General features: G+C 39.9%; 1 protein-coding gene across 1 annotated transcript in view; it reads left to right on the forward strand.

Annotated features, from left to right (window-relative positions):
• SNCA (synuclein alpha) overlaps positions 1-5,644 on the forward strand; it is a 64,282-nt gene extending 58,638 nt beyond the window's left edge. The window contains exons 5-6 of the mRNA XM_040064346.1: positions 4,025-4,114; positions 5,018-5,644. Coding sequence (XP_039920280.1) covers positions 4,025-4,114; positions 5,018-5,050 — 123 coding nt within the window. The 3' untranslated portion in view covers positions 5,051-5,644. The remainder of the gene's footprint in view (positions 1-4,024; positions 4,115-5,017) is intronic.
• The last annotated feature ends 8,404 nt before the right edge of the window (positions 5,645-14,048 follow it).

Below are 14,048 nucleotides of genomic sequence, written 5' to 3' on the forward strand. Positions count from 1 at the left end.
TTGTTGTGCACAGAGCTTAGCAGGATTCATTTCCATAGCAAAAGAGGAATCGATATTTCAGAGCCATTGCAGCAGTTCTGCTTTATGCTCTTGCATACCAGTTAGGCTCATACCTGTTTTTTGAGTCAGAACTGGCATCCAGGGTCATGCAAAAGTGTCACTTCACAACGATGGGACACCATCTTCTCTTTGTTTATAAAAGGACAAAAGCTACTTGAGTGAGAACAAAAGGAGAGAACCTCATGGAAGAGAGGGTATACATTGTGTAACAATTCTCCTTGACCTTCTGGAGTAATGCATTCCTGGGAAGAGTGTGGGTGGTCTCACCAGGTGGCCTGGTAGCACATGGGCTTTGTGCAGGTCTGACAAGCACACGCTTTTACCAAGGCAGGCAGAAGTGCTGATAGCAAAGTGACATTCCTCTTAATGCTGAGTCTACTCTGCTTGGGATAGCACAGAAGCTTTTTTTTCTGTCACATGGGGTCTGAGGGCATGAGATACTCTGGAGTCAAAATGTAAGACTTACCCAGAGTAACCATGCTTCAAACCGAAAGACTGGTGGCTATTTATTTTTCCTTAAGGGAATCCTTAGGGGGCAGACAGAAGTCCTCGCTTCCCTGTTCTTCTAATGCCTTGTTCATTGGGTGAGTTGTAATTTTCCCTTTTAAGAGTGTTTTCCCAGCAAGAGTTCATGCTCCCCAGTTAAAAGCTGACTTCACCTCTGAGAAGAATTAGTTTAGCTTTTCAGATGATCTAATATAAAGAGATTTTTCCCTCTGGAAATGCCCTTCAGTGTGGTTGTGAGAGAGGTTGCAGCTTCTAGAGAAAAATATGTCTTTTGTACTAAGACAAGGATTGGTCTTTTGGGTAGTTTTCCTCTTCCATAACTGAATTAGGATATAGAATTACTGATTATGACAATGTTTCTGTTTTAAAGGAAGTAAGTTATGATTTATCGTGTACCTTAGGTGGCTCTGTGTTACTGGGGGTGGTGGTTTACCTTTGTGATACCTTTACTTTGGGAGGACTGTACATCAGAAGTGAAGCATGCCACCATTTAAAATGAGGTGGTCGCCTTTACTATGCATTTCTCTGTAACAGATAACCTTGAGTAATGTCATCATCTGAATTGCAGTGACATCAACATGAGGTGGCTGTGTTGCTGTTTGCAGCTGGGCAAAGGCGATAAACCTTTCCAAGGCAAGGAGTTCCCTTGGAGGTTTGTTGTGTCTTATGATCTACTTCCTTTGAAAAAATAGTGGTGTTGTGGTTGATGTTGCATTTTTCTAGTGCTGCTGATTGCTTTGTTTGAAGCTGTAGAGAAATCTCTGTCCTGAACTTGCTGAAGGGACTTAGAAAGATGATAAACTCAGTCTTTGAGGCCTTGTGTCTCAGTAATCCTGATGGACAGTCCAGATCCATTACAGAGGTTCCTAACAAAAAAAACAGCGTACAAACTTTGAAGCTCTTATGTGAAATTCAGCTGGGAAGCCTTTTTTCTTGTCGTTAATAATGGTCCTGGCAGTTCCTCTTGCCATCTGTTTTTGTGCTACAGATAATATTAAGCTGCGTGCATGCTTTCTTGTGCACCATCAAGCCTGATTTTGGGCACAGTTTTACTTGATGAACTGATTGTTAGCTGAAGCTGTTCCTTAATGATGGGAAGCAGAAATTAAATTATATTTTGGATTAAGCAGGAGAGCATGCAACAGGAACTTTAGGTCCTTCGAGCTGATCTCTTAGATAAAGGGCACAGTAACAGCTGAAAAATTTGCGTCGCACAATCTATTTGGCTATTTCAGTCAAAGCTAGTAGGGATTGATACTACTTGGCATAAAACTAAACAGGCATAGATGCTATTAAAATGTGTTTAGAAGCTAAGGTAGGTAAATACTGAATTCAAGTAATCAGGGGAGCTCAAGTGTTTTAATAAGATGAGGCAGAAATGTAATTTGGCTTAGTTTTTCTCATAATTTCAAGCCTGAAAAAGTACCTTTCATGTTGAACACGCCAAATTTTTGGCAGTTCTGGAAGGCGCACAGGTGCCTATTAGATACCTAAATAAAGGCACTTGCGACCTTATTCGTTCCTTAGGCTTTTTGGAATTTTTCCTTGTTGTCTATGCCGTAGAACAGCTCAGGATATTGACTCGGAGTAGGCACATGCATGGAGGGAACTTGGCAGAACAGATTCCACACAGACTGTCCTGTTTACTTCCAAAGGAAAAAGCATACCTGGCCCCACTTAGAAGTAATAGGACTAGATATCTCTTTGTACTGGACCTTTTAAAGTCTGAAATAAGAGCTGAAGAGAAGAATCTATAGTATGGATGAGAATTCTGCACATCATAGACTTCGTTGTTGAAGATGAAAAATATGTGTACCTACATATGCATCAGAAAGGTGACCCATCCAAGGAAAAACAGGTTTGGTATCTGGTAGGTGAAGTCACAGTTTGTGCTTGGGGTGGTGCAGAAAGTGAGGAACAGAGGGTTATGACTAAGGTCACCTGGTTAAACCACAGAGGAAGCCAGTATGTGGCAAATGGAGAAGCACAATGTGTCAAGGAGAGTTTAGTGCCACCTCTTTTGTATTTTATGTTCTATTTTGTGTTAAGCTTTCAGAGGTGAATTTCAGGTTTAGCTTCTTGAATCCTCACTTTGTCTGTATCCTAAATTTAATTTAGCACCACTATCTTATAATTTGTAGATTTTGAAGAATTATCTCATTACTCTGGTCTATGATTTACTTAATTTTGTATTTCTGTCTACTCTAGCAGCCTGCAGGTGGGGTTTGTAAAATGAATGTCTTCCTGAGTGTCTGTAATTGGTTTTTAGTGTGTTTCTGTCTAGATCAATACCTGTTATAAATCAGCATAGTCAGAAGAGGTCCATTGAGCCACTCTGCCTGTTTCCATATCAATTTTCTTACAGTTTAGGATGATCTCCAACAGACTCTGCTCTGGCAGAACTCATGTTTCTTCTCTGTGAACTTCTGGAGGAACTACCACAAAGAGGATTGGCCCAACTAAAACGTTGTGGGTTTTTTCCTTTGGGTTTTTTTCATATGGTACAGAATATCTGTAGTTCTAGGAGAATAATAATTTTTCTTTAATAGTCTTATTCAACACGTTATTCCTCATGCCGTTGCCAGCTTGTTAATTGCAAGAGTCTCTTACTAAAATTGCTGTATAAAATAGAAGTGCTCTTATAAAGAAAAAAATGCAAGAAGCTGCGTAAAAGCTATCGTACCACCTATCATATACCAGTAGTACATAGAGTAACATGCTGGTTGACAAAAGAAAACAAGTAAAGGTATGAGCCATTAAAGGAAAAAAGCATTTTCCAGTACAGTTAGGTTCTAAGACAGAAGAAAAAAATCAGCATGTCTCCCCCTTTTTGCGATGTATTGTGAAAAGACTAAAACTTACAAATAAACAACGGTTTATAAGAAGATGAATGTATCTATAGCATAAAAAAAAAAAAATTACTGTTTCACTTGTGTCTTGATATCAGTCTGTTTTTACAGGTACTTTTGCAAACCCGTCACTGTTTCCCAGAGCAGTTAAATAAATTAAGTGGTAACTTAATGTGATACTTAAACTGTTTGTGTGGGACTTGGTTTCCCAGACTGGTTTGTTCAGGCACAGAAAATCCTTGTCTTGGTTTGCTTTGTGACTGGACCAAAGCATTTCTGTGGAATTAAAATGTTTTCCAAATATATTCAGCAAGTTGATGATGGGGCTGTTCTTTTATTCAGATTGACTTCTTGGCCTGCCCATGGTAAGAGAAAAATGGGCTGTCAGCTATTCAACAAGATGATAGTGTTCATTCCCATGGATACCTCTGCAAAACATGGAGAAGATCTCTGCAACTAATGTTCCCTCACTCTCCATGACCCCTGGCAACATCCCACAACCAAAGGACAGGCCAAGAAGTGAATCACTGATGGGGAGGAAACTCACTTTGGTGGACATGATGAAGCAAGCAGACACTGTCACTTTTCTTTCCCTATTTTCAATGTAGAATGAAGAAGGTTTCCTGCAGGAGGGAATGGTGCATAATACAGGTGTTCCTGTGGATCCTGAGAACGAGGCTTATGAAATGCCTCCAGAGGTAAATCTGGTGTGGTGTTTGCTGTGAATGCATGTAAGAGAAGGGCACAGGAGGAGGCTGCATGCTCAAGTTACATGAGCCTGGCCCAGGGAGCTGCAAGGGCACAGCAGGAACATGGCCAAGATCTGCCAGAGGTGTAGTACTGGGAATAAGAAAATTATTAGCTTTTTTGATAATAAGGAAGTTAAATGGGAAAATACTTCAAGTGTTTCAAATCACTTGTTGCCTGGGTTTTGAGGAATCCTTTTTTGTATGTTTAATAGGGAATGCAGGACAAACTGTATCTTCATAGGTCGTGTTAATAGCTTGGCCACTCACTGATGCATCATGCTTTGTGAAGCATGATCTTAATTTAATGCAATTATGGGAGTAAATTGTTTTGTTGGTTTTTATGGATGAGCTATCTAAAGTATTGTTACAATGTTTGGCATGATGCACTAGTAGTTGGACTAACGGTTTTATGGTAGCGCAGATAATAAGACAGAAAAGGAGAGGTATAAAAAATTTAGGCCATGGTCCAATAAAAGACTTAAAGGCTGGGGTGTAACATCTTGAATATCACTGAAATTATGGTTGCTGCTTGTGTGGCCATAGTTAAACACTCCTCTAAATGATTTACTGACTCATATGAGGATCTGCAGCGCCTGGTGTGCTGTTCAGCCCAGAGGTAGTCCTCCTTCTTCTCCAGGTGAATTGTCATGGGTGGCCTCAGGGGTTCCTGGCAGCATCAGCTGAATGATGTGTTAATCACTGTAAAAGTCTAATTCTCCTCATTTTATATCCTAGTCTCATGAGAATCCCTTATATTTGGGCAATGAATCCACCGGGAGTAGAATAAATAGAGAAAATAGGATGTCTTTATCTAAAATACCAGTAGTGTTGATTTCTGCTCTCCTTCAATAGGAAGAGTATCAAGACTACGAACCTGAAGCATGAGAGTCCTTTCCCTCCTTTCTATCACCTGAAATCTACTAACTACTAAAGACGTCCCATCCTGTACAAGTGCTGAGTTCCAATGTGCCCAGTCATTAAATTTTTTTACAGTTTTTACGGTGTATTTTGAAGTCTTCCATCAGCAATGATTGGAGTATCTGTGACTGCATCCACCTTGTTTCAGCATTTCCCGCCTGGTGAAATGAAAGCTGGTTGGCAGGGTCATTATTGTGCTGTGGATATTGTGGCTTCAAGTTTAAAAGTTAAAAAAGAAAATATTAAGTAAAAACACCTAAGTGTCTACTGCTTATTTCTAATTCTGTACATGTTTTGTTGATAGGCTGTCAGTAATTTGATATTGTTTATGATACAGTTTTTATTTGTTTCCTATGACTATTCTTTCTGTGCAGAGATGACTTATTGTGAGAGCTTTATATATATGTGTATGTATTATACATATAAAAAAGTAATTGAGCATGAACTATGCACCTATAAATATTAGCTGTTGAAATTGTTTTGTGATGTGTTTTATTAACATGTGTCTGTAAATAATGGTGTTCAACTGGAGCAAATAAAACATACCCCATTAAAAATTAATTTCTAAATTAGTGATGATTTCTAAAACCACATTTCCCTTCTAAAAGCCCTTGTTGAAGCATTCAAGCTGTGTTGCTTCTTTTGAAGGAACTGGAGGAGCAAAATCAGAAAATCTAAGTCCAGTATGTACAAAAACCATGGTGAAGAATTAGAAAATCAGGGCTGCTACCAGAGCTGGGTGCAGCTTTGCTGACAGATAGATTAATTTGTGGGGCTAATAAACTTGCTGTTGTAAGGACAGCCTGAAAGTGAATGAAGCCATTAATAATGGGCTGCAGCAGATTATCAGGAAATCATGAGGCCCATTGATGAATTACTGTTCCAAGGTTGTTAAAGTGCTGGGATGTAAAGTGATGGCTTAGTTGCAATGTATTTGTCTTATATCAAGTCCCATTTTGCAGAAGTACCATCAACTGTCTATTTTTGGACATGTGCTGCCTGGAATTTTTTTCCATATAGTATAAAGATTTAAATGTGAGATGGTTTTAGTTCTGTCATATTTTATTACTTGTTATTTTGGTTCAAGTGTTATCTCTACCCTGAAGTGATTTTGTGTTTAAGTTTCTCAAGCCTTGAGTAGGATTTTGAACTTGACTTGCAGCCCCTCTTTTCAGTGTTCTGGGTAACAGGTAAATATTATTGTCTGGTTTTGAAAGTGGGGAAGTGTAGGCACAATGACATAATGCACGTTACTGGTATGCTCAAAAAGGAACACAGACCCATGCAGAGTGAACTCTCCAACTTGTTCTTGAACAGAGCTCCTTGCTAGCTTTCTGCCACTCTCCTGGTACAATCATGTCCAACATGAAATAATCTTTCCAACTGTGTGACCATTCCATCTGTGGACAGTGGGAGCTGATGATGTAGTACTGTGAGCCAAAGTCACGTGAACACACTGGTTTCATGATGCTTAGAATTATGCTCCAATTTCCCAACACCCATATTTCCCTGGACTTTGATTTATTTCAGGAAAATTGCTATTGAGCTCTCTTTTTTTCCCTTCAAAGCAATGAAAAATCCTAGCGATCATTTCAAACAACTTTCATGTGTTTTCATCAATAGTTTAATTGCTTAATGAAATCTAAAGTCCTGTGCTTTTTTTCAGAAACCTTTCATGGTAATCTGTAGCAACCCACCAACAGTTTGCAGTCCCTGTCACAGGTGATGTGTCAAAAGAGTTTCTTGACCTGGACATTTTTACTGTGAAAAATGAATGACTCACTGACAAATCTAGTGATTGCACTCCTGGAAAATTATATCAGGATGGGGTAACATTTAAGATACTGCTTTTATATATCTTTATGTTGTTTGAGGTTATTTCTGTTCTAGGAGAAGGATTTGGGTAAGAAAAGCCCAGTGGTATTGTGTGGTTTTTTTTTTTTTTTTTTCCTCCCAGTATTGCAGTAGGGAATCATTCACCAAAAGCAACAACTGAGATGAGTCTTGTGCCCGGTACTTCAGAAAAGAGCGCTGGAAATGGCAGTCTAAATAGAATATGTATTGCTGTTCTTCATCTTTAATTCCACAGCTAACAGGTCTTGATTTCTCTATTGTTTCTTTACTAGGGAATCAATGTAAACTGGCTGTTCACATGTTGCAAGTAAGTCATGCACTTCTTAAATAAGCTGTGGGGAGTGTTATATCATAAAGAACAGTAATAAGAATAAATTTGTTCCTGAGACTGGTCCCTTGTCTGAGCATGTAAGAGTTAATTAATTTTTTTCGTTGGTAATATCAGCAGATCATTGAGAGTTTTTTAGGTTATTTAACATGTACCAAAGGTGATCAGTTTGGTTCCTGTGTGCCCCTTGCAAACATGCCCTCAGATGGCTTCAAAAGTCCATGGGACTCTGGTTACTATGGCAGCACAGTGTGATGCACTGCTCTGGTAACAAGCTGCATTTTAATTAGATTCCCTTAAGGGCTGCCTGACCATCCTTTCCAGGTAAACCAAGTGCTGTTGTGTCTAATTTTTTGCAGGGAGATGGATATTGGCATGCAGGTTGTAGGTGTCAGAACTGTGTTGGCTGCTAAAGCTGAACTGGACAGATACTGTTGAATTCAGGGTTTTTTTTGAAGTGCCTACTTTGTGTATTAAAAAATTGGTTCTGCTGGTGTGCTAATTTTTTTTTTTTTTTTTAATAATACCTGCCAGAGAGGAATATAACTTGGAGCTCTTTTTTTCTAAAAGCTTGGATTTTTAACTCAAAGCAAAAGCAGTCTTCTTTTGTCTAATTAAGAGTTAATAATGAGCCTCAGCATATCCTACTCCTCCAGCGGAAAAAACGCATGTTGCTTTTTTGTTCTATTTTGACAACTTTAATTGGTCTTGTAATGGTTCCTAATTAAACACATTGTAATAATGTTTTTATTACTGTAAGTCTTAGCGTTAATACTTGTGTTACATGACTTTCATATAATGAATTTCAAGTGTTTCCTCTCCCCACCAAGAGTTTCCTTCATTCCCTCAAGACAGCTGTAGGCAAATTAAGGTAAATTACAATGTCATAAACTCAAAGAAAAGTAACGTGCTTATGTCTCTACAGGAAGCACAGATTTTATTCATCCTGGTTTTCATAGCATGGACAGTCTTAGGCTGAGGGATTCTCATGTGGAAGAATCAGACATGGACAGCAGATCAAACAGCTGCAGCAAATTCAGACTCAAGACCTCTGCCTCCAAGAACTGGGAGACTGGAAGATCCACAGCTGTCCATTTAATGGCTGAAATTGTTCCAGGAGCACAGTGAAAGACAGGTACAGAATGTCTGCCTACACATATTCATAAAATCTTAATATGCAAAACAGGACTACTTAATTGCCCCTGAGATTTGATCCAAAGTTCACTGAAATCTCTGAAAAGATTCCTACTGGCTTCACGTGGGTGCGTTAGGACAACTATAGCTGGCTATATAGCTGTATATAGGACAGTGTACATTCGATCTTCTCATACAAATTATGTGTGGCAGTCTGCACCGACATGGTGAGTTTCCAGTTCTTTTCCGTGTGCTTTTTTTGGGGAGAAAGTAAAAACTGCTGAAGCCCTTGATTCCAGGGTCTCCTGAGGTACTGGCTATACAGTACTTTTTTTTGTCAGGCAGATGATATGTGATAGAGGTGATGCTCCCTGATCTCTAACTTGTTGAAAGTAAAGGAAGTTTTTTGTCAAATATCTATGAATAGCAAAAGCAGCAGAAAAGCAAAGATAGCTATCTTAATAATCCCATGGTTTAGTCCTTACCAGGCTTTTTCAGCATAGCTGTGGTTTTATATGCTGGCAAAATATGTCTCAAATGCTTGGTTTGAATAGGGTAGTTGCTCTTAAGTACTGCAGCCTTAGAGTTAATTACTCTTTAAGGTAATTGATGTTTATTCACACATTAATCCAAACTAACTCTTGGTGTTCTGCTCTGAAATATCTTAGGAAGTGAGAGAAAACAGGTAGTTCCCTGTTAGTGTTTTTCATTTCCAGCGACTTTAACTAAATAACCTGGTAACTTCTTGGCCCTCAGCTTGAGGCTTTCAGTATTACTAGAGAAGGCGCTAACAGTGAACTTCACAGGCTATGGTCATTCTGCTTGGATGTATGAGGGTCTGAAAGAATAGCATGAGTTTTCACACAAGCAGGCCTGCCGTGGGTTGCAAATGCAAATGACATCTTAGCCTTTAGTGTCTCCATGATGCACTTTTAATGGAAATATCATCTGTTTAAATGCAGACATAAACAACTTTTCTCCAGCCTGCCTGACATTTAATGTGTAACTCAGAAGGTTCCTGTGATACAAAAAAGACTGGCAGATGGAGAAACAGCAGGTGGAACCTCAGAAGAGACAGCCAGGAGGTAACAAACAGAATAGGAAACTAGGTCAGATGAGATTTCTCCCATGTTGGAATAAATGCTTTCACAAATGCTTCCTCCAGTGCATGCATTGAAGTGGGGTTTCATCATTTTCCACTAATACTCACATCTCTGCTTAGGTCAGATCCTACCAGCAACTGATACATCTGTAGGGTGCATTTCTGCAGAAAAGGTGACTGTCTGAGATTATGGGTGTGCATTTTTCAGCTGCAGCATGGGAGAACTCAGCAAGCCAAAGCACCCATGTACTTCCAATGATTAATGTGAGTTTTAACTAGAATGTTTTATGAAAAGGCAGCTGCTGGGATACCTCAACTTTTCCTTTCTATTCACCACTGTGGCGCTGGTTTCTTTATCTCCATTAATCTGCTAAATTTTCAGAGGCTCAGATATTACCCTGTACTGTGCTGAGTGTCCATTTTATTGCAAATTTTTACTCCAGCCATTGTGTCTCTAGTACGTTGTGATGAGGCTGTAAGCATGCCTGGAGAAGCTGGGGTCTTTAGTCTTTGACCCTCCCTCTGAAAAGAGGCCAGTTTGTCTCTGTCCCTGCTGTAGCCAAAGACACGGCAAGGCAGGGGCAGTGCCCGAGGCACTGAGGTCAGGGGAGGCACAGGGGCTGCTCAAGGACTGCCGAGGAGGCTGGAGGGAAAAAAAAACCAACAAAAAACCCAGGTGTAAGAGCTCTGCTGAGAATTGGCTGGCATTCATCCTGCCTCCCTCCCCCAGGCACTGCTTGTGGTGTCAGAGGCTAATGATAGAAAATAGTCCATGGCTTTACAATGCTTCCAGGGACTGGCACCTCAAGGAGCCAGGTAAATTCAGAACTGGGATGTTTCATTCTCCGTGAGCCAGAATTCCTGTGCTGTCTTAGGAGACGTAGCTTCTTATGCTGAATTTCCTTTCCTACTTTTCTGAAATCCTCTGTACCAGTTGACAGAGGAGTGTACTAGATTAATAAATTTAAAAAAAAGTATGAAATCTGATTTTATCAGTCTCCTGAACAGAAGAGGAAACTGCACAATGCCCTTAGGATTGTATCCTCTGTCATTTGGCCAGGCATTTTATTCGTGTGAATTTCAGTTGTAAAATTCCATGAATCCTTGCAAAAATAACAAAGATGGTCATTTTATGATAGCAGTTGTTAAGATAACATCCTGCTGAAATGGCTGCATTGCCAACTTCCCAAAACCAGAAAAATCTCAAAATGACCAGCCTTAGCATGAAGACATAACAGTGCTGTTAAGTAAAACAGAAAAACATATTAATGGTGAGAACATGAAGAACAGTTGTTTACAAGCAATACATAACAAGGCAAAAAAGAAATGAAATCTGATCTCAGTCCACTAAGTGTCAGCTTTCCTTGGCAGAGGAAGGTGATGGCATCCCTGACAAATCCCTTGAAACAAAATTCCTCCTATTTAGTCAGCTCACTCGTTCCAAAATCAATTTCCTTTCTGGCGCAGATTTGCAGCAAGAGAATGATTTTGTTTGAATAACTAAGTGTTCCAAGGTGTGAAATAAATGGACTTTTGAAAGCCTTCAATTTTGATTCTCAGTTTCATGAAAGCTCAACAAATTCAAATGCAATGATGATTCCAGTCTGTTGCAGTCTGTGCAAAGGCAGTTGCTGTGCACTAGAGCGACAGGTCTCCTGTACGCTGCATTTCACAGACAGATGAGTCTTTTTCTTGCTGTTAATTGTTGTTCAGTATGTGTAGGCACTATCATTTGATACTCTGAGTGATACTATTTTAATAATTGTCTTCAAGGATGGGGGATTATCCCAAATTCAAGGGATCCATTTTTAAGGCTTTTAATATAAATACTAGGTAATATACTTGAAAGCCTCACAACTAACAGCCCAAACCTACATTAGCAGAGTTTTGCAGGTATAACAGTGTAACTGTATAAATCCATATGTGGCTTATCTTACCTACAGTGCAGCATTACTGATGTTATTTGTTCCTTTACAGTGAAATACACTGTGTAATAAAGATGTACTGTTGCTACTACACCTCTGGACTGGGTGTTCTTGTTGATACATCTCCATCAGCTGAGATTGAAAATTTTTCTTCCCCAAATTGTGCTTAGTGCTCTTTCTGAAGCGCTTGTCACAGTTCCAGTTCCACTTAACTGAGCATAATAAAAGCACCCTGCCCAGAAACCCTGGCATTTCCTAGTGACACTGGATTTTTTGGCAAACCTTCTGCTCCTAAGAACAGCATGGGTTTTCTGAACCCGAGTGCCAGTGGGACATTGGCTCCTGTGTGACTGCCGAGAAACTCTTCCTGTCAAGGATAGACCATCATGCAAAGAATCATGTTAAATCAAGGTGGTCTCCCTCTCTCTCATAAGGACATAAGCTGTGCTGCTTAAATAAAGGGAATTATCTTGAGCTTAACTATGCAGCTGAATAGACGAGTGTTAGGAGAACAGCTCTGCTCTGGAGCAGCTTGATGGCAAGGCAGCTCTGGGAGGATGTTAGCTGACTAATGCAAGTCAGTCTGGAAAGGAGTGCTCACTCCCTCAGGATCCAAAGGGCAAGAACTGGTGAAGAGAGGAGAGCTTTTTGGGGAGAAACTGAATTTAATATGTTGATAAATTGCCCATCTGTTTTTAATCGCTTTTTTCTTGTTTATATGTCACAAAGTTGCTGGAGGGAAAGGTCATTGCCTCTTCCATGACTGTTCATTCCTTTGTTTGACAGGACCTCAAATATTACTGAAACTGAAGTAAAAGGATAATAGTGTTAAACTGGAGGTGAGGAGAAAAGAGCATGTTGCCTCTGCAGACCCTTTTGAAATCTTCAGGAAAATGGTATGAGTCGCGTTGGAGCAGAGTTCAGCTCTCAGTTGCCATGGGCTACTTCAACCCTTTGTAAATTGTTGCCTAAGTTCCTGCCAGGCTTCTCATTAGACAAAGCACAGGTACTGGCATGAAAAGAGTTTGAGTTTACCCAAAGTCAAAGAATTTTGCAGTGTTTCAAATTATGTATCTGTGTGTTACCAGCTCCATCTCCAGCTTAGTGCCTGGACCAGCTCCACCTGGCTGACAGGGATGTAAATTCCAGAGGGGATGCTGGCTTTCAAGTGGGATTTACTTTATCTCAGAAACTGAAAAGGGAAGGAAAGGAAAGAGTGCTTGGCTGCAAAAAGTGGATGGTTTCTAGAGCTAAGTGGGAAGTATTGCTTTGCTGTTTCTTTTAGTACCTGCAGAAGCAGTGCAGCCAATATAGGGCTATGCCTTCAGATTTTTGTGTTTGTGATGGGCATGAAGGGTTACAATCAGAAAACTAAATCAGTGGGCGAGTGCAGATCCCACAACAGCGGGACAACAAGGGTGTCCTTCGGTGATGTAAGATAGAGGCAGACTTTAATTCAAATTCTGCTATTTGCTTATGATGTTGTGGTAGAGAAATCACCTCAGCTGAACTTATGACCCTAACTGTAAACCAGAAATAGCTGTTCTTGCAAAGTGCTTGCAGATCTGAGAGGCATTATTACTGCTAATTTGGAAGCTACTCTAACTTAATTTAATAATGTGGACATAATACAGCAGAAGAAGATAAGGAACTGGAAATAAATTTGTAGCTAGTTGCCATAGTTTGTTTCTTTTTCTCTGTCTTTTCCTGTCACACTTTTTATGTCTTTTTCCAGGGCTAAATGGCTCTCATGACTTCAAGAAACACAGGACAAGATCAAGACAACAGAACTGGAAACGGTAAAAGAATGAGTTTGCAGGTTTCCCTGTTGTCAGGCAGGTATTTCTGTTAAAATGACCAAGCCATACTTTTTATGTGTGGCTGAGGTTTTTTAAAAGGAAACATTACCAAAATTATTTTTTCTTATTATCTCACGTATCATTCTGTGGTGGGAAAGAGCAACAGCAGGTCTTTTCCTCAAACTTCTTAATTTAAATTGAAACCAAGGAATGGGCTCAGTTAGATGTGAAATGCAAGCAATTCTCTAGTTTTTTCATTAAATAAACTGGAACATGAATATTCACATGGATATCATTGATTTGCACAACATCAGCTTGCAGCCAAGGTACTTGAAGATAACAGATTTTCCATCTTCCCTGGCTTAGGATTGTGCCACTCCAATGACACCCAGGCTAGAGGAGAGCTGTGACTTGCTCTCATCAGCTCTGCACTTGTTGGTGGGGGCAGCAAGAGTCCAGTCTGAGCACTGGTAATGTCAGGAGGGTCAGGAGTTGGAGTGCATCCTTCCTAGCCTTTTCTTTTCGTTCAGGAGGAATTTTACTCACACACTCTTTCCAGAACACTCTTGCCAAAGAATAGTCTGTTTTCTCTGTCTAATTTTATCCTTGTCTTTGTGCTGATCTTAGAGTGTTCAGTTACAGAGCCCAAGACGTGTTGACTATCAGGTCACAACCTTGCATGTCCCTGATTCCCAGTGGAATCTCTTTGGAGGCATAATGTACACAAAGTGCAGGGTGAGTACAATGGACATGTGCTGATTTTTAAAAAGGAAGCCTGATCTACTTTTAGTTTTCTTTCCCATTTCTGTTATTTCAAAACTAG

The sequence above is a fragment of the Hirundo rustica genome, chromosome 5 (assembly GCF_015227805.2).
Source record: "Hirundo rustica isolate bHirRus1 chromosome 5, bHirRus1.pri.v3, whole genome shotgun sequence".
Taxonomy (NCBI): Eukaryota; Metazoa; Chordata; class Aves; order Passeriformes; family Hirundinidae; genus Hirundo; species Hirundo rustica.